We start from the raw sequence: 23,900 nt of genomic DNA, 5'->3' as shown, positions 1-23,900 counted from the left end.
ATAGTCCTATGATTATGTCTATCCTGTTACATAAATGGCCTTCTACGAGTACAACCCTAAAGATTTTAGATCAGTGATTATTCATACTTCAGGGGGCTCACACCCTTTAAGCAGATAAAGAAAGCTATAAACACATCTTATTTTGCATAACATTTTGGAGACATATAGACACTCCTGAAGTCTGTCCATGGGCAGCACGTCAAGAGCTTAGCTCCAGATAAGGAGAATCATAGATAAAATTAAACTTTTTCTCTGTCTTTATACATTCCCAGTGGTCTTACATAAATGTCCCTTGTTGAATCACCAGGGCCCTAAATAAGTAGGGGACTGACACTGTATCTGTTCCTTGTGGGACAGTGGGGCTAGCTTCTTAGAAATGCTTCACCTTTGGTCACAGGATTTAGAAGACACCTCTATCTGTCAAGGTCCGTGTTGTCTGAAAGGAAAAATTTAGTAGGTAGTAGAAAGTGGTTAACTACTAAACTGGATAAAAGATGACAGTAAGGGGTCCAGAAATAACGAGTGTGAAAAATCACATACTTCATCTAGGCTGAGAGGGTGGACAGAGAAAGAAGTGGGGGCCAGGAGAGCTCCCCCTGACCACCTCACAGGCTGAGATCCTGACCTTTCGTTACCAGGGTAGCCTGCAGCCTGCAGATGGCCAAGAAGTTTGTCAGAGAGAGCCACCTGTGGAAGCTGCCACCAGTGGGGGACGTGTGGGCTGGAGCTCACCTGTGCAGCACTGACTCACCATCCAGTAGGACAGGAATCCAGACAAGTGCCTGCTAACGCCATGGCCCTGTAATGGCTCTCTAGCACTGTCTACCAACCAAGCCTAGACATAAGAGAAATGCTTACAGGGTACAACTCCAGGGACACAAGCATGGCGGCTTTGCAGCTGAAACTTTGACGTGGATAACTGTCACCATCTCTCCTCTCTTTCCCTCCTTTTAAGATCTAGGTTAAAAATGAGAGGCCCTACAACATATTTGAACTGCCGTAGTCAGTGTGTGCTTGTGTACTTGGTTCAATGTGTATGTGTGTGTGTATACACATGTATGCCTCTGCACCTACACACACACACACACACACACACACATACACACACACACACACACAATTTTCTTTTCTTTAGATACAAAAAGATAAACACTAAGTGCTTTTGAAATATTTTTGTCTTTTTTCTTTACAGTTTTGACAAAGAGATAGGATCTTTACTTTGGGGGTAAAAACAAAGTACCCTTTAAACATACATATACACACACACACACACACACACACACACACACACACACAAAAGCGTGCAACTAGGGACTTCCCTGATGGTCCAGTGGCCAAGACTCCACGCTCGCAATGCAAGGGGCCTGGGTTCGATCCCTGACCAGGGAACTAGATCCCATGTGCTGCAATTAAAGATCCCGCATGCCACAATGAAGATCTCGCATACCGCAACTAAGACCCAGGGCAGCCAAATAATAAATAAATAAATATTTTTTAAAAAGTGTGCAACTAGCCCAAATTTTGACAGAATGATAATTCTTGGTCCTCTCCAAAGAGACAATTTGTTGTGCTCATGACTGTTGCCCACAAAAAATAAAATAAAAGGGAAAAATAAGAAAAAAGAGACAAAAAAAAAGAAAAGAAAAGAAAATGAGAGGCCCTAGATGTCAGGAAGAAGAAGTTGGGAAGACAAATAGGAGGGGCACGCACGTTCACGGTTTCTGACTCCACAGCCTAGGCTTAGACCATAATAGCCTGTCTCACAAGTGTATGAAGTACTGCAAAACCTCAAATACAGGTCCAGGCTCTTGTGAGCATTTATTTAACTTTGTCATTACATGTTTGCTAATAGAGAATACTGAAACCACAACTATTCTCTTTTATGGGTCCACACAATTTAAAAAGCATCTCTCATATTCAAAAAGTTTAGAACATTCTGTAGGTAGAATTGCACTTGAAGTACCCCAAAAATTTACCCCTCAGATGAGAATTTGCGATGCTCCGATTCTCACAAAAATGTCTCATATTTCACCTAAAGGTTTTCTTATGTTGTTTACTCTTCTCCTTTGAAATTGTTTTATTTCCCCACGTTTCTGTCTATATTTTCTCTAACATTTTAGTTCAGCGCATCACTCCACTCCTAAGTCAGCCCATGGGGTTATCCATTATCCCCCATGCTGACCAGTTGTTATTCAGTTTTCTCCCTGATGCTGTAACAAGATCCAAAATTTGCCTTGCTTTTACCCAAGGAAGCAAGTCTTCTGAAGAACTTTCAGATTTGTCCTCATGGCATCAATACAATGCAGTAGCTAAACATCTTTCAAAAATAATGATAATTTAAAAATGCAAAATGAAAGATTGACTAAGGCTTTATGAAAGCAACTCTGAGATCAAGAACAAGGATAAAGGGATGCATGTAACATACAGAAGCCGCATGTGATGTGTCTGATAGAAATCTCGTGCCTGATAAGATTTGAAGGTGAAGATATGCCCTCAAAGCCACCATTTACTTCAGTGATACATGCCACATGGTAGAGGCTTATAAGCACCCTATGTTTGTGTAATACAATGCAAGAACCACAGCAGAGGCTCTGAGGATGGATCATTCAATGCCAGCTTCCCAAAGTGAATGCAAGATCAGGCAGCCCCAGAAGACGCCCTTAGTGTTCTAGGTAGGCTTTGTGTGAATGTGCTTCACTCCACGTGCATAGGCAAATATAATACTGCATCCTGGAACAACAGCAAAAACCTATCCTGCATTCTTCCAGGAAACTAGAAAGCATGTGGATTTTATCAGATTTTGAATTCAGTGTGATGACTGGCAAAAACCATTAAGACAGTTGAAGCATTTTTTGTGTATGTTTGTCTTTACCCATAAAATTAAGTGTTTACAACCTGGGTTTGTCAAGTTATGGCATGTGTATTAAATTTCAGTGCTTTGTGACCCAGATATCCCTGCAGCCCTCATAGACTGTACAGGAAGTAGTGGGTCCCCAAGTTTCCTAAGAGTTGTGAGATAATTAGGTCCGACACTACTCTGGGAAAGCACAACCCTCTCACCAGTGTAACTAAATAACCAACATGTGAACCAGTAAGTATCTTGACAATAATGTTTAATTTTCATTTTTGGTTAAAAAATAATGTTGCAGATGCAAACTATTATATATAGAATGGATAAACAGCAAGGTCCTACTGTATAGCACAGGGAACTATATTCAATATCCTGTAATAAATGATAATGGAAAAGAATATGAAAAAGAATTTAAAAAATGTTTACAGATTATAAGGAATTTGTAAAACACAGAAAAGTAGAAAGAAAAAAAATCACCTGACTTCTCATCAACAAAGGCAACCATCACTACTATGCCAACCAAGATTTTCCAGTCTTTTCTTTTAAGGAATATTCTTTTGTGTGACTTCTTTTCTTCCTTGTTATCCATATACTCTATAATAAAAACAATAACTTGTTGAGCATTTATTATGTGCCAGATTTTTTCATAGTTATCTATTTTAATTCTTGAAATAACCCTATGAAGTGGATTTTTTGTGGTTTCATTTTACAAATGTGAAAAATATTAAAGCAACTTGCCCAAGATATATAATCAGTAAGTGATAGAACCTGATCTCTATCCCTGGTCTTTCTGATATCCAATCCATGCTCAACTGCTGTGATATGTTTTTTGCACATTTTATATCCCTCTTTCATTACTGAGTTTCTAAATTTTAACTAAAATAAACTTACATTTTGAAAATGGTGATCAACACATGTTGAATAAGTGCATGGATTTTTTATAAGAAGAAAAATGAGTGATTTGAATTCCTATTGAGGAATTTAGCACACGACAGATGGTAGGTGCTTAGTATCTGTTGGACGTTATATTTTGATGATTATAACCAAGGTAAACTTTCAGGGTCTGATTATCAGTGAGGAATAACGTTTCTCTTTTCAACACTGGAACATCTTCTGAAGAGAGGCTGATCCTCTCCATACCTAATGACCTTCACAGATAATTAAAAGATCTTAGTACCATCTCACTGTTAGCTGCCTAGAGATAGAAAATTAGAAGATGATCTTTGGGATGCCTCCCTCTGCTGATGTTTTCTATTTCCCTGGATCTGGCAGAAGTGGCATGGCCTGATTAGAAAGAGCACCATGTGAGTCAGAAGATGTAGCTTCCCCATCCAATTGGGTCACTAGGTAGCTGGGTAAATTTCACAATTAACTTATTCTCCCTGGTGCTGTCTACAACTGAGACACATCCTCTAGATAATCTCTAACATACCTTTCAACTCAAAGGCTTCATTAGAGCGAATTATTTAAAATCTCTCTATCACTGTCTTAGTTTGCAATGGCTGCCGTGACAAAATACCGCAGACTGGGTGGCACAGACTAAACAATAGAAATTCCTAAACAACAATTCTTAAACTGCTTAAACAACAGTTCAAGAGGCTAGAAATCCAAGATATCAAGGTGTTTTCAGGCTTGGTTTCTCCTGAGGCCTTTCTCCTTGGCTTGCAGGTGGCCATCTTTTGGCTGTGTCCTTACATGGTCTTTCCCCTATGGGTACACATAGCTGATGTCTCTCTGTGTGTCTAAATTTTTTCCTCTTATACAGGCACCAGTCAGATTGGCTTGGGGCCTACCTTAATGGCCTGATTTTAATTTAATCGTTTCTTTAATAATCCTATCCCCAAACACAGTGCCATTCTGAGGTACAGGGGTTAGGGCTTCAATATAGGAATTCTGGGGAAATGCAATTCAGCCCAAACCAATCACTTAAAATTTTATTATCTGGAGGCCACTTAAAGTGCTTCTCTGCTATTATGAAAACACCTCCACACCCTGCCATACAAAACAAAAACACAGGACCTGCAGCCTCATGAAGTAGTTAGGGACCCTGACCCCTCTTACTCTGTGGCTTTCATCTTAAGGGTCCCAATAGGCTTCTGGAACTGAGGTATCATGGCTGCATACAAAGCTGCAGAAATGAGGAAGACAGGGAGATAAAAGGAACATCCCTGCCAGCTGGATCAGCTCACTCAACGCTCCCGCCATGACTGGCCTAATGGGCCAGACTTAGACACCTGGCCACACATACCTGCAGAAGTGAAGAAATGTAGTTACCTGGTTGAGCACATTATTGCCTCAAATAAATTATAGAGTTCTACTACACAGAAAGGCAGAGAATGGGGAGATTTTGAGTATATAACTAGAAATCTCTACCAAAATTTCTTTGAACAATATATGGGTGTCCTCATGTAAGACATGGTACAATTTCTATTTTAGTGTCCAGGTTGGAAAGCACAATTCAACCATCACCATTATAATGATGCTCTAGAGTTGCATTGTCCAATATGGTACCTGTGTGTGGCTAGGGGTACTTGAAATGTGGCTAGACCAGATTGAGATGTACTGTAATGACAATGATTTTAATATCAGGTTTAAATAATATTTGTATGTATTGACTTAAATAACCCAATATTCAAATTTAAATTAAGTTCATCTCTTTCATTTCACTTTTTTAATAAAGTACCAGAAAATTTTTAATTGCATATGTGGTTCCCATGATATTTATGTTGGACAGTGTTGATCTAGTATATCTTCACCCCAAATAGAAGTATTCTAATGGCAGCCTTTTTTGAAAAAACTACTTTTATTTGGAAAAAATTTTTAATGTTTATCTAGAGATTAACAGCAGTAATCAGAATTAGAAATGTTTTTTTTCCCATTTTATGTCATTATTAATGAAATTGAGAAGCTGACTTTTGTAATATACTCATTATTGAGCAGGAAATTTGCTTAGTTTTACAGGCCAGTTAGTGGTACTTGCCCTTCATGCACACTTGCTACTTTTCCAATCTGTACCCAAGAATCAAGAAGCCCATATTATGTTTTCAGAGCTAAGAACATTTGTTCCTCCCTGAAGTAAATTTAATATAAAAAAGCACCATACACATTCACGTAGAGTGGAAAGATGTTTTGTGTGAGGGTTAAGTAAAGTTATTTGGAGAAGTAAGTTTACTCAAAAGGAAAATGTACACACACACACACACACACACACACACACACACACACACACACACACACCACCACCACCACCACCTTCCTTATTATCGTAATGACTTGTTACCTATTTGAAAAGATACACGCACCTCAATAGCCAAGACAGGGAAACAATGTAAATGTCCATTGACAGACGAATGGATAAAGAAGATATGGTCTATCTATCTATCTTATATCTATATATACATATGCACACAACAGAACGTTACTCAACAATAAAAAGAATGAAATAATAAAATAATGCCATTTGCAGCTATATGGATGGACCTAGATATTATTACACTAAGTGAAGTAAGTCAGAAAGAAGAAGACAAATACCATATGATATCACTTATATGTGGAATCTAAAATATGATACAAATGAACTTATCTATGAAGGAGAAACAGGCTCACAGACATAGAGAACAGACTTGTGGTTGTCGAGGGGGAGGGGAGGTGGGGGAGGGATGGATTGGGAGTTTGGGATTAGCAGATGCAAACTATTATATGTAGAGTGGATAAACAACAAGGTCCTATGAGAATGATACTCAATATCCTGTAATAAACCAAAATGGAAAAGAAAAAAAAATGACTCGTTACCTTTGCCTCCTTGAGTGTAATAGGCGCAGGACAAAAACTTGCAGTAGCGGGGACAAGCAGTTCTGAAATTATGCAGAAATAGAAACCATTTGAAAAATAATAGTCATTGGGTTTCATATCCAGCTGCTTCTAACCCTACTTGGATTAACTGCTGTTATTTCTTTCTCTCAATAATCCATGCAAATGCCCTTGATAGCAGTTCTAATCCTGAATAGGGTTGTCTTGAAAGCTTTCAAATAAAATAATATTTGGAAACTATATCTCTAAAATTTACATTACAAATTTGTACTTCATTTTAAGTACATTGGAAATAGAGAAAAATTTAACTATGTAAATCAAAATCAACATGATTCCATCACTCAGAGAGAGCCACTATTTAGCAAATTAATCTCTGTTCTGTAGTTACATATTTATATAGGTATATTTTATCTGATTCATATGTGTAAATTTGTATTCTGTTCATTTCATTTGGTACTGTATTATAAGTGACTTTCATGTTTACCATAAACATTGTTATTAGTGGCAGCAAAATAGTGTGTCAAATGGATATACCATAATTTACTTAACTATTCCTTTAATTTTAGATCCAGGTTTGTATTATTATAAATAATGGTGCTTAGTGTATAAATCTCAGTCCAATTTCAGATTATTTCTTGAAAATAGATTTCTAGAAGTGAAAGTAAAGTGTCAAAAAGGATTATTCATATTCCTAAACTTCTTGATTCATATTTCCAAATAGCTTTGCACAATATTTAGAAACAGAAATGAGAGTGTTCAGAATAGAGTTATGACTTTATCTTGTGCCTGAAAACTAAGAGGTTATCAGTTGAACCACAGGTCTATTTTTCATTCCCTTCTGCTCCCCCATTCCCAAGGATTTCCTCTGGGTTTCACCTCTGGTTGAAAATCATCACTACTTGGCAAAGCCAGAAACTCAGGTGGGGATATTCACCTTTGACACATAGGACATAAGCAAAAAACACAGGATCTGAAACAGAGACACACACAGGCAGAGAGGCAAAACTGGATCCACAGCCAAGGAGCTGAAGCAAGGAGGTAGCAGGCTTAGGATGGCAAAAGAGTCAAGGCAATAGTCTATGAGGATGAAGGCTGTATGGGGCTCTAAGTGGGTCCCTGTTTACTGGTGCTGGCAGGCAGCCAGCTCTTGGGAGGTCAGAGGAGAGGGCCATGTGGGGGACCACCTGCCAACCTGCCCATGCCCTTTGGCCATAAGTGGGGCATTCTTTCTGATACCAAGCAGGACCCTGTGAGGCTCCTGAGCACAAAAGCCTTTCTGGGTCTCCCGTTTATTGATTACAGGAAATAGGTTTCATTCAGCCTCCATGACGTTCCTTGAGTTCCAAAGGGCAGGTTCAAACAGTTGCTAATCAGGGAAGAGAGGGGATGCAGAGACAAGGGAGGAGCAGGCAAGAAACAATAGTGCAGCCTTGGGGCAGGGTCCTGGTTCCCCCTTAAGAGATACACATAACAATATCTTTGAGCTGTTCTGCAGATACTAACCCACCCCCCACCCCCCCACCCCTCCCCGCCAGCTGGGAGAAATGAACTGTATGTTGCCTACAAGCACGTAGACCCCAGACCAGTTGGAACCAGAAATTTGTTGATGCCGACTCCCAATGACCTCATCACCAGCCAATCAGAAGAATGTCCACGAGCTGACCACGCCCTGCTCCTTGAACCATTATTGTAAAGCTCCTCACTACGCCCTTCAGGCTGGAACACACAGTTTTGAGGGCATTAGCCTGCTGTGGCCCCCTTGCCTGGCAGAGCAATAAAGCTATTCTTTTCTACTTCACCCAAAACTCTGTCTCTGAGATTTAATTCAGTGTCAGGGTACAGAGGCCAGATTTGGCTTCACTTCCAATATTAAAAATGCTTCTTTCTTGGGTGTCCCTTACATGAAACCACAAGGAACATGATCTTCATCCTTGAAGGCCTCCTTTGGCAGAAAGAAAACATTGCCTGTGTTTACTATTGCCATGCCCATCTTCCCAGTGCTGTTCTCTGTTTTCTTTCCTTCTGCTCCAATTCAGCTCCCATCCTCACTCCTTCCTATTTATCCTCCCAAGCTCAGATGAAAAGGGACTTCATAAAGCCCTGCTACATGCTGACCCAGAAACATAGACTTACCTCTCAGTGCGACCTATCGCAGGTGTGATGACATGTCCTACGGCCTTCATTCTAATGCAATGCAAGCTCCAGGTGGGCAAGGCCTGAGCCTGCCTCTCTCCTGGGTTGTGTCCTTGTCACTGGGACCAAGCTTGGATCATTTGAGCAGCTTAATAAATATCTGTTGAACAAACAAACAAACAAAATGAAGGAATCTGTCTTCCCCCAAATGTGGAAAAGAGCCTTCATTCGGTCACCTGCTCCCCTGAGTGTGTGAAATCACAAAGATAGCTTTAGCTCCCAGGGCTGCCCTCCCCTACACTTGCTGAGAGCATGCCAGTCAGTCCTGGTAGTTTTCAGACAAATCGAATTAGAAATGGTTGTACTCATTTGGAAAATCAAGAACTGGCTTTGAAATCTTTCCCCACATATTAGATTGAATCAAGATCGTTTCCCCCCAGCTCATAAATGCTTGATTGGCTTTGCTTGATGCCTTGTGATGGAAACACAGCCTTGCATTGCTAGCTCTATGTTTTACTCACCAGCATGTTGTGATGTCTGGATTATGATTAAAAACAATAAAAACAAACACACACAATGAAAATGCTTAGTAAATAACAGCTCAGCACAGTAAAAGTTGGAAGTGCTTTAGGAAACACTAAAACCATCAAGGTAAGCAGAACTTCAAGTTAGGTCTGCTGTATTCCCTTGAGGTCTTAAAATTTGATTTTCTGGTACAGCAGGTCAGCCATACCTGACTTATCATCTCTTTTCAGGACCCCAGGAAGGGATGAGCTGGGACTTGGCTGTGACAACATTTGAGGAGTCCCAGTGAGAGCAGACTGGCCACTTACCCTACACCTCCCTTGCTCACCCATGTATTCCTTGATTTAGCTTCTACCTTAGTCCCCAGACTCAATTCAGACTCATACTACTTTTGGTCCAGGTCTATTCCTAGCCTACCTCCACCTGTGACCTCAGGTCTTTTTCAACAGACAAAGAATGGTCCACTCTTTATTTTATTTTATATATTTTTTTAAATTTATTTTGTTGACGTATAGTTGATTTCCAATGTTGTGTTAGTTTCTGGTGTACAGCAAAGTGACTCAGTTATACATGTATATAATAGTTTGCATCTGCTAATCCCAAACTCCCAGTCCATCCCTCCTCCAACTCCCTCTCCCTTGGCAACCACAGGTCTGTGAGTCTGTTTCTGTTTCGTAGATAAATTCATTCATGTCCTATTTTAGATTCCACATATAAGTGATATCATATGGTATTTGTCTTTCTCTTTCTGACTTACTTCACTTAGTGTGGTAATCTCTAAGTCCACCCATGTCATTGCAAATGGCGCTGTTTCATAGAATGTCCACTCTTTAAATCCCTTTTATTTTTCTTTCTCTTTTTCTGTGTGGGCAGATGGAGAGTTCTCAGATGACAGACAGCTGGGTGCCCTGGGTGTCAGAGGACCGGGGTCTCAGATCTGGCAGCTCAATTTCTGGTTTGTGCCACCCTTCCTGCTAATGCCAATCTGCACTGCCACCCCACCCCACATCAGAGGTACAGTGAGGGGATGGGCTCTTCCCTTTTGGGGAAGTGAACTGCAACTGTGCTTGCGTGTGCCTGGAGTCTGTAGGCTGCCAGGAGGCACAGGGCTCTGGGGCAGTTTTCCCCCACCCTCCTAGGGAGCCAATCAGACTGTCTACCAAAGTCCAAGACCATAGCATCCCAAATGCATCAATTCCATTGCACATCCTAGTGGCCAGTAGGTCCTCAGGGCTTGGCTCCTCTCTTATCTCTGTCCTACTCTTCCCAGGGCACTCAAGCCCAGAGCAGGGTTTTACTGCTCAGCTGGTGAGCAGTGTTTGCTGGGTGAAATAAAGTACCAGAAGAAGAGAGTCAGGAAGTGTTGGCAAATGACCTGATTGAAAATGAGTTAGAGGCCAATGACATTGCCTTCTCCTCACATGCGTTTTATCTATAACTTCTGTATTTTCAGATTATAATTTAAAGCAGAGCAGAGGATAACTTTCTGGTGCCTTCTGCAAAAGACCTAACTGGCTTGAATCACTATCCCAGGCAGTAGTAGGTGTCTTTGTAGTGAAGTGAGTCCGGAAGGAACGCACTTGCCAAACCAAAATAACTAGACAAAGATGGCACGCATCTTCTCTGGTCAAAGTTTGACTGCGGGAAAATGCCCACCAATGAGAAATACCTATTAGCAATTCATCAGTGATTGGCCCCTTTATCTATAACCTATGGTCTATGCAGCCAATACAAGATCAGCAAGTAAGTAAAAATTTTGAAAGAGAGTGGATTCTTGCCATAGAGATAAGGCAAAAGCAAAGCCCAAGTAGAAATTTAGGCACAGTTAACTTTTGCTGTTAAGGTCTAAAATTTGCCATGTACATCCATGGCCTCAACTGAAATAAGCAAAGGATTATGTTCAATCCTAAAGCTGTGAAATAGGCACTAATTCAGTCATTTTTAAAATGTCTTTCTTCTCAGTCTTGTTTTAGCCTAGTCAATTTTGGCATTTTTGTCTTTACACTATCTGAGACCTGGCTAAAATACCAGGTGTCCAATGAACAAGTGGTGATAGATTCCATGTTTAGGAATCTTTGACAAACACAGAGATCATTAGATCACTGTGTAATACATTTCTGTCTGTTCCATCTACCATATACCCACATTTAGACCATGATGATGTTTCCCCCATTGTAAGCAGAACAGCATCTTCTAAAGTTGGTTCCTCTGTACATGTGATAAGCCCTGTCTGTGACAGTTTATCTGATCCATTCCGTAGTCACATAACACAGACTTAAGTGGTACTAAGTTCTCTCTGTCGGATCCTCCTTACCCATGAGGCACTAGGAGACCACAGTAATTATGCTATTACTCTAAGAGCTTCGTTTGGATGAGTTCCCCCACCATGGAGGAAAGATTTTAGTTGGATGCCTTTTACTGGATTTCAGTCAGCATTTGACAAACTTCTGATATGGTGGCAGAATGACCTGGATACATTTGGAAGGAGGCTGCAGCTGAGAACCTGTGTTTTCTCTCGTTGTTTTCCTCTGATTTTCCTTGCACTGCCCTTGGACCAGCACCCAGCTACGTGGCTTACATATAATTTTTCCCATTTTATTATCTCCAAGAAAGTTTCAACCACCTTAATTCCCGATACATTTCCGCATTAACCTAGCATTCTCTTTGTATTTTAGGATGCTGTTTCTTGAGAGGTGGGCAGGAGGAGGAATAGTCAATCAGGTAGCTGTTATACCCTGGTAAACATGTTTTTTATTTTTTAAATTGGGCTTCCCTTTTAAAAATATGGACCCGTATCATCTTCTGCTTACTTGCTTTAAATATATATATATATATATATATATATATATATATATATATATATATTATGATTATCTATGGACACTCTTGCTGTATTCCCTGAAGTTAGAAAGGAATTGGTAGGGAAAAGTCTTAGGTTTCCTTTCTTATGCTTTGAAGCATTATTTTAAAAACGTCTTAAAAAGCAAGTACTTGGTTACACTTCTCACTCCAACATTGGAAATGATTCTGTTGATGCCTATCCCCTCTCCTAAGAGAAGATAGATGATAAGAATATGGGTTTTCAGTCTCAGATGCCCAAGGAATAAGGACCCTTGTGGGAATCTGTGAACCACCCAGTCCACCAGCCTCGGGTTACAAAAGAGGAAACTAAGATTCTTGAGGTCACTGGCCTCAGGTCACCCGAAAAAGTGGCAGATCAGGAAAAAGAAAAACGAGGCAAGAACAGTGCTAGACACAATGCCCATGTTCTCATTTGATCCTAAATCAACACTCTACCATTATTCTCACAGCTATAGTAGCAAAAATTAAGGAATCAGAGAGACCATATGGTTTTCCTGGTAAATATTCATGATAAGAATCCGATTCTGCCTAAATTGAACAATTTCACTTTCCTCTCAGAATTCAAAGCCAGATGCTCTCTACCCAACTACAGATGAATTTTTATGAAAAGCCTATGCAAGTAGTAAAGAGTAGCTAATTATTACGAGGCAGTCTAAGCTATAATGATAAGTGTATGGTAACACTTGTATGGATATGTGAATAAATGGTCTAGGGACACAAACCATTGGGACCTGGTGAAGAAGGCAGTCACCTCGGGGTTGGGGAGGGTCTGAAAAGGCCCCAGGAATGGGCCAGGAGGAAGGAGGGAGGGGGTGTGAGGGTGGGTGCAGAGACCCAAAGAGGTCACTCCTGGTGGAGGGAGAAAGGCAGGAAGTATATTGAGGGGACTGGTTGCCATAGTAACCACACACATGGATTGGATGAATGAGCTTAAGAACTTGCATTTGCTGTCAGTGTCTTCATACAGGAGTGGGAGGGGCCACCAATCAAGGCAGGTGATGGTCAACCCACAGTGCAGGGCCATCCCTGGTCTGTGCTATTTGAGGTCCCTAGGCAAGCAGAGGAGAGTGGAAGCCCCTCAACCCTGCACAGCACCTACTATCAATTTTACCTGCAGACTATCTGTTTGCTGTTCTCCCTCAACATTCTAGACAGAGCCCTCCACAAACCCTTAAGTGCCCGAAGTATGGCCCTTGAGCATCCTTTCTTGCACACAGTGCATACTCTATTCCATACCTACAGCCCCCTGAGGGATGCATCTCAAGCACAATATGATCCTACTGCCTAATCTATACATCAGTTCTCTCTTCACCCCTTTCCATTCTGTTTTGTCCATAGGATCAAGTTCTAGTACCTCGACATGGTCTAAAGTCTTAATGATTGCATCCCTTCCTGCCCTTCCCACTGGATCTTGCCTGCTGTTGTGCTGGCTTCTGAACTGCCGTCAGCTGACCTTCTGGCAGGTCCTTGTATATACCGCCCACCTTCCTGTCTCTGACCTTAGAAACTGCGTTCCCTCTCTCCTTGGATAAAACTTCTGCTCACTTTCCAATTAGTTAGACCTTCTCTCCTGTAAAATCTCAATTCCAATGTCACTTCCCTAAGGAAGCCTTTTGTAACCCTCCAGATTAGAAGAGGCTTCCTTTGTGTGAGACCTCATGTACTGTTTCTTCATAGCAATTAATAGTGTGGAGGTTTTTCTCTGCCCTCCAAAGGGAGGGCCTGCTTGGGGAGGATGAATCAATGAAAAAGGCTTGACTCCTCCCGCTGACTTCTTGTGTTTTAAGGTCCTGACCATTCTTAGGAGTCCATCAAGCTTCATGAATCAGATAGGGGACAGTATAGCTCTTGTTGTTAATGGTACAAAACAAAGTGTTTTTCCATAGAAATGGACAGTCTCTCTAAGATGGTCTACGAACAGATCTTAGAGTTTCAGCGTTCTGTGCTCCATCCATAGAAATCAAAGTCTTTTGTCTGAGAAAAGAGGTGGGACGGGAACTTCTGGGTTTTGAGGGTTGCAAAGGAAAGGCCATGGTGGACCCCAGAGAAGGAAAGTGGACATGGTTTGGGGGACCCCGAGGGACAGATGGGCCCGTCACTTCTGTATACCTTATCTTTTGGAAAAGAATGAGCATGAAAGAATTGGGCACTAAGAACTGCCATTTGGGGGACAAAGAGAGGCCCCCACTTATAGGTACCAGTGACCTGTGGCTCAGTGGAGCCATTGTCCCATGGAGGGTCACCATCCAGCCGGGGCCTGGTGGTGTTGTCAGGTGAGGCACATCAGACACCAAGGATTTAGACTGTTAAGTGTAGAATGACTTCCTTTTGGGACAGTGAGAGACCCTGTAGATCTTGTAATATATTCAGGGAAAGAGAGACCATGGCAGCGATACTGACTTTCTTGCAGTCTCATCTATAGGATCAGGGCTGGCTGATTTACCTTGAAGATTTGACCACCATGGTGCATCCCTGTGTCATGGGATACTTTGCATCAGTTACAGTCAAAAATGTACATTTAATGACTATAGACTGAAAAGGAACAGGATCCCATTTACATGTATAACTTATAAAGCCCTGTGCTTAGCGCATTGTTTTACAATGTTGGAGAAATCTTGAATGCATGTTGAAATCCCTACTGAATTAAATCTACAGTAGAATGGAGAGTCTGAGGCATGGAGTGTCCTTCTTCACGGGGATGGGATGAAAGTTGAATTAATGGATTAAGCTGGTATATAGGGTAGAATACAGTCTGTTGACTTTTTGCTGCTCTCTGTTTTGACACCTTTCTCAAGTACATTGTCTTCTCTCTCTTTTTTTTAACAATTTTGTCATCTTTAAAATTGAAGTATAGTTGATTTACAATGTTGTGCTAGTTTCAGGTGTACAGACACACACACACACATACATATATATATTTCAGATTCTTTTCCCTTATAGGTTATTACAAGATACTGAGTATAGTTCCCTGTGTTATACAGTAAATCCTTATTGATTATCTATTTTATATATAGTAGTGTGTATATGTTAATCCCAAACTCCTAATTTATCCTTCTCCCACCCTTTCCTCTTTGATAACTGTAAGTTTGTGTTCTATGTCTGTGGGTTTACTTCTATTTTGTAAATAAGTTCATTTGTATCTTTTATTTTAGATTCCACAAATAAGTGGTATCATATGGTATTTGTCTTTCTCTGACTTACTTCACTTAGTGTGATAATCTCTAGGTCCATCCATGTTGCTGCAAATGGCATTATTTCATTCATTTTAAGGCTTGAGTAATATTGTCTTCTCGCATGCTCTTTCTAAATCATTGCTGGGGACTCCCTCAAATGCTGTCTTGAGAAGGATTCAGGAGTCACATATGGCATTATTGAAAATGATTCAATAGTCCATGTTGATTTCAAAAGTACTACTTTTTCATTTAGCTAATTTCTTCTTTCTCTCCATTGTGGTGAATGGGGCTGAGTATCAGTGCCTCTTGACACTTTGGCATTTCTGCCAGCAACCAGCACAGCTGAGATGGATGTGGAACGGGACAGGGGGTGCTGCACAGCAGTGTGACAAACAGCTCAGCCTGGAACACTCACATTTGTCAGGAGAGTTGGGTCAGATTGGGTGTAAATGGCGTTTCCCATCTACTCCCATCTCTCTCTCGTACTTGCCCTTGGACCTACCATTGGAGAACGGAGCAGGGAAGTGCTCTAAAAACAGAGAAGTTTTGGACAGCTCAGGCAGCTGCATGGACACAAGGGCAACAGAGGACAGCATGAGGGAAATGTGGGAGACGGAGTGGAGAGCACGGCCTGCAGTGATGTGGAGACACCGTCCAAAGACAATGCATTTCCAAGTTCTCCTGCTCCCTGTTGAACAAAGCATTGATCCCCACACCTGGCCTTACCTTAATCAGTGAGGATCCCTGAAGCATTTATGTGAAGTTCTTGCCACCAGGATCTTGCTGGGGACCTGGAGTGTCTCCTGAGTGCCTCTCAAGGGCTTCTGGGTTCCCTGGCCTATTTCAAAGGTACTGGGGCCCATTAGACTTTCAGTGGAATGCAGGGGACAATCTCAGTTCCTCTAGACCCCCACTTTCCTGAGGACCACCCTCCATGATCGTCTCTCCAGAGAACACTCACAAAATGGCTTGAGTCGAGCTAAATATTGGACTTTTTTAAGGGTTTTTTAAAATTGAAAAATAGCTGATTTACCATGTTGTGTTAGTTTCTGGTATACAGCAAAGTGATTCAGTTATACATATATATATATTATTTTTCATATTCTTTTCATATGTTTTTTTTACAGGATATTGAATATAGTTCCCTATGCTCTACAGTAGGACTTTGTTGCTTATCCACTCTAGTTTGCATCTGCTAACCCCAAACTCCCAATCCATCCCTCCCCTGCACCGCCCCCCCCGCGCTTGGCACCCACAAGTCTGTTCTCTGTGTCTGTGAGTCTGATACACTGGATTTTAAATCAAGCAGGAAGGGGTGTTTTACAAAGTCCTGGGCTTCTACCTTCAGCCTTGTCACCTTTCCCCCTTCTACTCAGGCTCAAACTTTGGGTACAGCTTTGCTGTGGCAAATTGTTACCAGAGGAGGTGACACTGACCTCAGGAAAAGTAAAGGGCAAGAAGAGTTACTGCTACTCCCAAGTTCCCTGTGGGAGCATTTGTGATTTTACTTTGTTTAAAAGACAGCCTTGCCTCAGTTAATCTGCCATAAGTGGGGATATTTCATCTTGAAAGGATATCAACCAGAAATCCAAAAATGCAGATTAAGGGGCAGTGGGGCATGGAGGAGAGAGAGCCAGGTGCTTGCTCTGGGCTGGGGGCAGGTGGTGGCGGAGAAGGAGGAGGAGAAGACCAGCAGGATGCAGTGGCGGCGTCCTCGCTGGGGTGATGGTGCAGGTGCAGGTGCTTGTGCGGAGCTGCCTGGCTGAGCGGTGCCTGGTCCGGGATCTGCAGCACTGCCGATTCTCTCCCGGGGGCAGGGGGCGGGTGGGAAATTGCTGAGCAGGTTGATGAGTGGCAGCAGCAGGAGCCTGGAGCACGAGTACAGCTGCACCATCACCTGCTGGATGACAGTGAGTACACCTGCACCATCCAGGGAGATTCAGGATGGCAGAAGAGTAGGTAGACGTGGAGTTCATCTTTCTCCATGGATGCATCAGGAATACATTTATAGATGCGACAATTCTCGCAGAACACCAGCCGGAAACTAGCAGAAGACCTTGGACACTGGAAAGGACTATAAATATCCTTGCATAACTGAGATGAGCGACTTGCAGAGTCTTGGCCCCTCGACCAGAAGTCGGGCCTGAGGCTCTGGAGTGGGAGCACCAAGTCTGGGATGCTGGGCCTCTAGAGAATTCCCAGCCCCAAGGAAGGTTAATCACCGAGAACCCTCACGGAGGCCTCTATCTGAATCCAAGACCCAGCTCCACCCAACTGCCAGCAGCTCCCAGTGTTGGACCCCTCACACCAAACAAGAAACAAGACAGGAACACAAACCCACCCATCAGCACATAGACTACCTAAAGTCATACTAAGCTCACAGACACCCCAAAACACAGCACTAGACAAGGCCCTGCTCTTCAGAGGGAAAAGACTCAGCTCCACCCACCAGAATGCATATACCATTCCCTCCCATCAGGAAGCCTACACAAGACACTGGAGCAACCCCACCACCAGGGGCAGAGAACAGAAGCAAGAGGAACTATGACCCTGCAGCCTAGGGAAAGGAGGCCTCAAATACTGTAAATTAGACAAAATGAGAAGACAGAAAAATATCCTACAGGCAAAGGAGCAAGATAAAAACCCACAAGACCAAACAAATGAAGAGGAAACAGGCAAACTACCTAAAAATTCAGAGTGGTGATAGTAAAGATGATCCAAAATCTTGGAAATAGAATAGAGAAAATACAAGAAATATTTCACAAGGACCTAGAAGAACTAAAGAGCAAACAAACAGTGATGAACAACACAATAACTGAAATTAAAAATACTCTAGAAGGAATCAATAGCAGAATAACTGAGGCAGAAGAACAGTAAGTGAGCTGGAAGATAGAATGGTGGAAATAACTGATGCATAGCAGGATAAAGAAAAAAGAGTGAAAAGAATGTAGGACAGTCTCAGAGACCCCTGGGACAACATTAAGCACACCAACATTCGAATCATAGGCTTCCAGAAGAAGAAGAAAAAAAGAAAGGGTCTGAGAAAATATTTGAAGGGATTATAGTTGAAAACTTATGCAACATGGGACAAGAAATAGTCAATCAAGTCCAGGAAGTGCAGAGAGTCCCATACAGGATAAATCCAAGAAGAAACATGCCGAGGCACGTATTAATCAAACTAACAAAAATTAAACACAAAGAAAAAATATTAAAAGCAGCAAGGGAAAAGCAACAAATAACATACAAGGGAATCCCCATAAGGTTAACAGCTGATCTTTCAGCAGAAACTCTACAGGCCAGAAGGGAGTGGTAAGATATATTTAAAGTGAAGAAAGGGAAAAACCTACAACCAAGATTACTCTACCCAGTAAGGATCTCATTGAGATTCAACAGAGAAATCAAAAGCTTTACAGACAAGCAAAAGTTAATAGAATTCAGCACCATCAAACCAGCTTTACAGCAAATGCTAAGGGAACTTCTCTAGGCAGGAAACACAAGAGAAGGAAAAGACTTACAAAAACAAACCCAAAACAATCAAGAAAATTGTAATAGGAACATACATATCATTAATTACCTTAAATGTAAATGGATTAAATGTCCCAACCAAAAGACACAGACTGGCTAAATGGGTACAAAAAGAAGACCTGTATATATGCTGTCTATAAGAGACCAACTTCAGACCTAAGGACACATACAGACTGAAAGTGAGAGGATGGAAAAAGATATTCTTTGCAAATGGAAATCAAAAGAAAGCTGGAGTAGCAATACTCATATCAGAAAAAATAGCCTTTAAAATAAAGACTATCACAAGATACAAGGAAAGACACTCTATAATGATCAAGGGATCAATCCAAGAAGAAGATGTAACAATTGTAAATATCTATGCACCCAACATAGGGGCACCTCAATACATAAGGCAAATGCTAACAGCCACAAAAGGGGAAATCAACAGTAACACAATAATAGTAGGTGAATTTAACACCCCACTTACACCAATGGACAGATCATCCAAACAGAATATAAATAAGGAAACACAAGCTTTAAATGACACATTAGACCGGATGGACTTAATTGATATTTATAAGACATTCCATCCAAAAACAATAGAATACACTTTCTTCTCGAGTGCACACAGAACATTCTCCAGGATAGATCGCACCTTGTATCACAAATCAAGCCTCAGTAAATTTAAGAAAATTGAAATCATGTCAATCTTCTTTTCCAACCACAACAGTATGAGACTAGATATCAATTTAAAAAAACAGATTAAAACAACAATGGGATATAAAAAGCAAGCTGGTAGATGTTTTATTTTTAACAGTGGTACCCAGTTCAGAGGAGGAAGTTCTCAGAGATGGCTGCCAAAAGCCTCCATGTCAGACAAACATAGGTTTGTCCCCCATTGTCACTGCTAAGGAGGACTCTGCCTTTTGTCGAATCACCTAGCTTCTCCAAACCCAATCTGTGCATTTTTTAAATGAACGCAGTGTCATTGTGTAGAATACATGAGATATGCACGTTAGCACTTAGCCTAATGCCAAATGCAGTATAAACTGTGGGCAATTTCTTGATGGATATCAAGGGCCTTACCCTTTGACACATTAATTAACTTCTGGGGATCTAGCCTAAAGAGAAGAACACATCTAAACAACTACAAAAAATGATCAATGCAAGAATATGCTCATAGCGGTGTGCTTGATGATTGCTCATTAGAAATGTACTATTGGGAGAAGTTTGTTTGGAAACTGCTATTTGTTTTCAGAAATGCAGGACTATCACTAACAAATATATTTGGGACCTAAGGACGTTTTTTTCAGGATTATGAGGCTGTACAACCTGAAGGATTAATCTGTTCTAGGACTAGGAGCTGTCCTAGGTATCTAACCCCACTACCTGGCCACTTTACTGCAAAGTTGAATTCAGGCAGCCAGGCAAGCCAGGGCATTTCTCTTTCAGAAATCCCTGTCTTTTTTTTTTGCAGAAGTGCCACTGGCTATGGAAATAGGTGGAGCTTAGCCTCTTTCATTGGGATTGAGAGATTTACAGGGAACATGGTTTGTCTATGAATAGAACAGACTGTGTTTGTCAAGGGGGAAGGGGAGTGGAGAGGGATGAATTGGTAGTTTGGGATTAGCAGATGCAAACTGGTACATATAGACTGCATGAACAAAAAGGACCTATTGTATAGCACAGGGAACTATATTCACTATCCTGTAGCAAAACATAATGGAAAGGAACATGAAAAAGAATGAATATATATATATATAAAACTGAGTCACTTTGCTGTACAGTAGAAATTAACACAACATTGTAAATCAATTATAATTCAATAAAATAAGTTAAAAAAAGATGTGTCTATGACTATTTAGAGGAAAATACTGCATTACACTTATCTGAATAAGCTCACTGCATTGTTGTAGAGGTTGGCTATAAAGATTACAAATGGCTTCCATATTGTAACACCTATTCATAATCTAGACAGTATTCCAGGCTTTCTCCTATTCATCTAGTAAAAGTGACTCCAGCGCATGGCTCAGCTGGGCACATATATACATTTGTCTATTTTCCTGTAACTTCCTCAAGTAAATTCGGACCCATTTTCCCTCACTTATGCAAAGGATAATCTTCTTCCACTTCTTCCTGCTTCTAGTCTACACAAACTTAATACTCCCCACTTCTGGTCCTCTCATGCATCCCCCCCTCGACTCCCCATGTTACTAAAAATACTCTTAATACATTAAAAAGCTGGCCAATGTCACTTTACTGCTTCTAACTTTGAATGATAACTTTGGCAAGCATAAACTCACCTGCTTTATGGTCCATGGTCCTCTCTGTCCCACTGCAAGTTCAGAAATGACTCATTCCCCAGGGATGCCATTTTGCTGATTTTTCCAAGCCTTTGCAAACACCATGCCATCTGCTGAGAAGGCTGACCGGGCACTCACTCTTGTCTTTCCCTCTTCCTTCCAGGAAAGCATTACCTCCCTTGTGAAACCTTTGCTTCTTTAGCTATTTCTTCTACCAGGCTGCCCTGGGGACATTCCATATTGTAACAAAGTTTTCTCATTCGTATCTCTTTGAAAGGTATCCCAGTGCTTGGCACTTAGCTGACTTGCAGTACAGCATTATTCAATGAATGAATGTAATTAGTTTTATCTCTAGATCCCTAGAAAATTCTGATGCTTCCCATGCCCCCACCCACCCTGGGTCTTGGATGACCCTCTTTGCAGATAGCACCATGATGCAGAAAAAAGAATGGAAAACAATCTTGTGGGTGTGTCTGAACAAAGCTGACATATTTTTCCCTTTAAGATCTTGCTGCTGTATGTAAAATGATCCTGAAATTAAGGTCAGCTCCAGGTGGTTGTTTATATCAGCTGTCAGATTGCAGAATAAAAAATGGCTTTTATATATTTGATTTTTATTGTTTTCCAGGGCAATGTCACATTTTCCTGCTCCGAACCACAAATTGTTCCCATCACATTTGTCAACTCGAGCAGCAGTTATTTGCTGCTGCCCGGCACCCCCCAAATCGATGGGCTCTCGGTGAGTTTCCAGTTTCGAACGTGGAACAAGGATGGTCTGCTTCTGTCCACGATGCTCTCTGAGGGCTCAGGGACCCTGCTGCTGAGCCTGGAGGATGGAACCCTGAGACTCGTGATTCAGAAAATGACAGAACGTGCAGCTGAAATCCTCACAGGTACTGTCCACTGACAACTTCTATGTCGTTTCTTGTTCAGCCAAGTCGATACATGTTTGAGAATTTGACCAAAACATACAGGCTCCAGCTCCCAGGGGTGTGAGATGACCAGTCTTCACAAATTTACTCTACATCTGAAGAGCAAACATTTGTTTTCTTTTTTTCTTCTTTTATAAATTTTGTATTGGAGTATAGTTGATTTACAATGTCGTGTTAGTTTCAGGTGTACAGCAAAGTGATTCAGTTATACATAGACATGTATCTATTCTTTTTCAGATTCTTTTTCCATCTAGGTGATTACAGAGTATTGCATATACTTCTCTGTGCTATACAGTAGGTCCTTGTTGTTTATCTATTTTAAATATAGCCGTGTGTATCTGTTAATCCCAACCTCCTGATTTATTCCTCCCCTCATCTTTCCCCTTTGGTAACCATAAGTTTGTTTTCCAAGTCTGTGAGTCTGTTTCTGTTTTGTAAATAAGTTCATTTGTATCATTGTTTTTAGTTCAATATATAAGTGATATCATATGATATTTTTCTTCCTCTGTCTGACTTACTTCACTTAATATGATAAACTCTAGGTCTAATCATGTTGCTGCAAAGGGCAATGTTTCATTCTTTTTTATGGTTGAGTAATATTCCACTGTATATATATATATATATATATATATATATACCACATCTTCTTTATCCATTCATCTGTCAGTGGGCATTTAGGTGGCTTCCATGTCTTGGCTATTGTAAACAGTGCTGCAATGAACATTGGGGTGCATTTATCTTTTCGAATTACAGTTTTCTGTGGATATATGCCCAGGAGTGGGACTGCTAGATCATACAGTAACTCTATTTTTAGTTTTTTAAGGAACCTGCATACTGTTCTCCATAGTGGCTGCACCAATTTACATTCCCACCAACAGTGCAAGAGGGTCCCCTTTTCTCCACACCCTCCCCAGCATTTATTATTTGTAGACTTTTTGATCTTGACCATTCTGACCAGTGTGAGGTGATACCTTACGGTAGTTTTGATTTGCATTTCTCTAATAATTAGCGATGTTGAGCATCTTTTCATAAAAGTTTTTAAAATGGTTCTCAAAAAGCTGAAGATTGGAAAGTACTTTCTTTTATAGCAATAGAGTATAGGTCCTAATGTATAGCAACATGGAATAGATGTATGAATAACATCCTGACTCTTCTATCTGCCATTCCTTCAACATGGAGCCATGGAATTTTCTCCCTCCTTCTCTACTTGTTATCTTACTGACGTCCCCTGTCCTTCTGGAAGCAATGTGTTCACTCAGTGACAAGTACTTACCGAGGTCAGACCACCTGCAGGCATTGGATTGGGGGCTAAGGCAGGCTGCTAGGTCAACAAATCCTGAGAAGCCTTCCTGGCTCTACAGCCTGAATCAAACCACCTCCTCTGTGCATCCTGGGCCAATATCCATCCTGGATTATAGGACACTGAATCATTTATTTAATTTAAATGTCTTTCTTCCCCCACTGGACTCTGAGTTTTGTTATGCAATTAAATTAGAGGAAATTGAGTTAAGTAAAGGATGTGACTTAATAGTCAAGATCAGGTCAGGCTATGGGAAAGCCTCTGATGTCAATGGGTGAACAAAAAAGCCCATTGAACCTGTTACCAAACCAAACTTGGGTCCGCTCACCCATGTACAGTAAAGCCAATCTACTGACACCGAATTGTGGTGAAGGAAAGTATAGATTTTATTGCAGGGCACCAAGCAAGGAGAAGGGGCAGCTCATGCTCAAAAGACCTGAACTCCCCAATAGCTTTCAGGTAAGGGGTTTTAAAGGCAGTGTGAGGGAGGGAGCTGCAGGGTGTATG

At 41.2% G+C, this 23,900-nt stretch overlaps 1 protein-coding gene across 2 annotated transcripts in view; it reads left to right on the top strand.

Annotated features, from left to right (window-relative positions):
- The window catches only part of CNTNAP5 (contactin associated protein family member 5), a gene marked incomplete at both ends in the record, with an annotated part of 877,051 nt that overhangs the window by 473,631 nt on the left and 379,520 nt on the right, over nucleotides 1-23,900 (top strand). For both annotated transcript variants that reach the window (XM_082841270.1, XM_082841269.1), the window contains one exon: nucleotides 21,790-22,054. In XM_082841270.1, the coding sequence (XP_082697396.1) occupies nucleotides 21,790-22,054 (265 nt within the window). The remainder of the gene's footprint in view (nucleotides 1-21,789; nucleotides 22,055-23,900) is intronic.

The sequence above is a fragment of the Leucopleurus acutus genome (assembly GCF_964270905.1).
Source record: "Leucopleurus acutus genome assembly, chromosome: 6".
Lineage (NCBI taxonomy): Eukaryota > Metazoa > Chordata > Mammalia > Artiodactyla > Delphinidae > Leucopleurus > Leucopleurus acutus.
Note: the sequence above shows the minus strand (reverse complement) of the source record. Positions and strands in the feature narration are given on the sequence as shown.